Source organism: Plasmodium gaboni, chromosome 3 (assembly GCF_001602025.1).
Source record: "Plasmodium gaboni strain SY75 chromosome 3, whole genome shotgun sequence".
Classification (NCBI taxonomy): Eukaryota; Apicomplexa; class Aconoidasida; order Haemosporida; family Plasmodiidae; genus Plasmodium; species Plasmodium gaboni.
The window spans coordinates 737,323-740,682 of NC_031483.1; the positions used below are offsets into that span (position 1 = coordinate 737,323).

Sequence of the window (3,360 nt, forward strand, 5' to 3'; positions counted from 1 at the left end):
TATATATATATATATATATGTATTTATTTTCATCCATTTGTCTTTATATTTGTATTAAAATATTTGTCTGCCTAAATATGTACATAAATATATTTTAATATATATATATATTTTTTTTTTTTTTTTTTTTTTTTTTTTTTTACCTTACAGGTTCAGGTAAAACCAAAAAAGCTCCCTTATCCCGTGCATCAAGAGCTGGATTACAATTTCCAGTAGGTAGAGTTCACAGAATGTTAAAGAGCAGAATATCCTCTGATGGAAGAGTAGGTTCCACAGCAGCAGTTTACGCCGCAGCTATTTTGGAATACTTAACAGCAGAAGTTTTAGAATTGGCAGGAAATGCAACAAAAGATTTAAAAGTTAAGAGAATTACCCCAAGACATTTACAATTAGCCATTAGAGGTAATTTTCTTTTGAAAAATAGCTATTTTTTTTTTTTTTTTTTTTCTTCATTTCGTTAAATGAACGAATAAGAAGAATAAAATAATAAATATAAATAAATAAATAAATAAAAAAATAAATACATATAAATATATATATATATATATATATATATATATATTTATTTATTTATTTATTTATATTTATGACATATAATATGCTTCCAATATTTATTTATATTTTTATTTTTTTCCCTTATAGGTGACGAAGAATTAGATACTCTTATTAAGGCAACCATTGCTGGTGGTGGTGTTATCCCACACATACACAAAGCCTTAATGAATAAAGTTCCACTTCCACCAACAGCTCAAAAGAAACCAAAAAAAAACTAAATAAATATTGAATTGTATTATAATAAAATGAAAAAAAATATATAAATAATTATTATCATTAGGGTGTTATATTTATGTAACTTTCCCTTTTTTTTTTTTTTTTTTTTTTTTTTTTCAATAGTGTAAATATCAACATACGAAGAAAAATAATTTACATATATATATATATATATATATATATATGTTTATATATTTATACATAAATATATTAAATTGTTTACATATTAAAAATTTAACATTATATTAATATATATATATATATTATTTTTAAAAAAAAATGTCCTTTTTTTTTTTTATTCCATGAAAATTTTTTAAGGTTTTTTTTCTAACTTGTTCTCTTCTCGTACGTTTTTCATCTTTTTTTTTATTATTATTTCATTTTTATTTTTTTCAAGTTTTTTTTTTTTTATTCTGATCATTATATGATTGCAAATATATATTATATATATATATATGTACATATGTGTATACATTTATATATTATTATTTTTTTTTTAATTATCATTCCAAATTGCTAAAGATTGCATTGATAAAAAAATATATTAAATAGTCATAAAAGAAGAAATATAACAAAATACAAATAAAAGGTTATATATTCCTTTTAATGTAATAAGAATATAAAATATTATATATGTTTATAGATAAATAACGTACTGAATTCAATAGTATTAGTAAAAGGATTAAATGAAATAATTTAATATTTTCTTTGTGAAATAAAAGGGGGGAAAAGATTATATTACTGTTGTATCCAATTTTTTTTTTTTTTTTGTTGGAAAGTAAAAATAATAAAAAAAAATGAAAAGATATCAAATATATTTTATATGTTATCTTTATATAGTTGTAGAGTATTTATTATTTTATTGGTTAGATTATTGAAATATTAATTTTGATAAATTATTTTTTTTTTTTTTTTATATTTATTTAAGTGCATTATTTGTTTATATACGGATTAATTGCTTATTAGATAAATAAATCTTATTTTTTATTTTACCTACAAAAAAATAATTTTAAGAGGGTTCACGTGAAATAAAAAAAATAATAAATTCATATATATTAGTAGTAAAAATAAATTAAATTTAAATATATCTATTAATTATATTCCACATATGAAAAGAATAAGGAAATTTTAAATTTATTTTATTTTATTTTTTTTTTTGGCACTGGAAAATTTATTATACATTTTAGAAAATATAAAATATATATATATAATATATATATTATAAATATAAATATAAATACTATCATATAATATAAAAGTAAGAATAAATATAAAGAATATAAAATATATATTTATATATATATATATATATATATGATGATTTTTTTTTTTTTTTTCTTCTTTTCAAAATATGTAAAAATTTAATGTACTCTTATTAAAAATGATGAGCAAATAAAAATGAAAGAAGAAAGAAAAAAAAAAAATTAAAAAGGAAAAAATATTAAAAAAAAAAAAAATAAAAAGAGATATTTTGGTAGTTATAAATAATGTTTGTAATATGTTTAGATATTTAAAGAAATTTGTAACATTTGTTTGTTCTATCATCTTATTATGTGAATATTTTTGTTTTATAAAATATTGTATTGCCATAAATCTTAGGAGTTATAAAAAAAGCAGTCTCTATATATTTAATAACAATATGAATAAAAGATTTGCTTTTCCTTCATGTAGAAAAAATTGTGTGAATTATATAAATAAAGATAATGATTTAAAAAGGTTTATGAATAAAATTAATAATAAGAACTGGTTACGATATGAAAAGAAAAAGAAAGAGAACTTAAATATTAAGGTAAATAATACAACAGATGATAAAGAGAGTATGCATACCCTTATGTCAATGGAAATACCTATAAAAGAAATAAATGAATATAAAAAGAAAGAAACAAATAATATTAAAGAAGGAAATGAAAAAGAAATAAATAATAAAAGTGTTTGTAATAATATAATAGAAAAAAAAAAAGATGTTGTTATAGAAGATGCAATAAATAATTGTTGTGATGTGAATAATTATAATAGTGATGAAAATAAAAAGAATGAGTATAATTTAGGTAATGAAGAAAATATATCAGATATAGATGACATAAAAGAGAAGAATAAAAATAATATAAAGACCAAAATAAAGAAAAGAACAAAAAAAAAACTTGAATCAAATAATAATGATGATAATAATAAAAATGAAGATGAAAAACGTACGAGAAGAGAACAAGTTAGAAAAAAATTATCGGAATTGGCAAAAATGAGATGGCAAAATGAAGAAGAAAGGAAAAAATTATTAAGATCTAAAAATAAATTTAAACATACAGAAAAAACAAAAAAATTATTATCTTATAAAATAAAACTAAAATGGACAGATGAAAATTATAGAAAGAGAATTATAGAAAAGACAAGAATTTTTAATCAAGATGAAAATACAAAAAGAAGAAAATCTATTTTATTGAAAGAGAAATGGAAAATGAAAGATTTCAGAGAAAAAATGTTATGTAATAGAAAGCCATATAGTGTTGAACGAAGACAAAAATTATCAGAAATTATAAAACAAAAATGGAGAGAGGATGATTATAAGAATAAAACCTTAACAGCTATAAAAGA

General features: G+C 18.3%; 2 protein-coding genes across 2 annotated transcripts in view; both read left to right on the forward strand.

The window, feature by feature from the left end:
• The window catches only part of PGSY75_0320900 (putative histone H2A variant), a gene marked incomplete at both ends in the record, with an annotated part of 1,370 nt that extends 597 nt beyond the window's left edge, over positions 1–773 (forward strand). Inside the window, 2 exons of the mRNA XM_018784061.1 lie at positions 151–402; positions 643–773. Of these exons, the coding sequence (XP_018643644.1) occupies positions 151–402; positions 643–773 (383 nt within the window). The remainder of the gene's footprint in view (positions 1–150; positions 403–642) is intronic.
• Positions 774–2,269: 1,496 nt separating this feature from the next.
• PGSY75_0321000 (hypothetical protein) lies at positions 2,270–3,360 on the forward strand (the record flags this gene model as incomplete). Its single annotated transcript, XM_018784062.1, has 1 exon — positions 2,270–3,360. A coding segment is annotated over one exon (1,091 nt), but the record flags the coding sequence as incomplete, so codon positions are not given.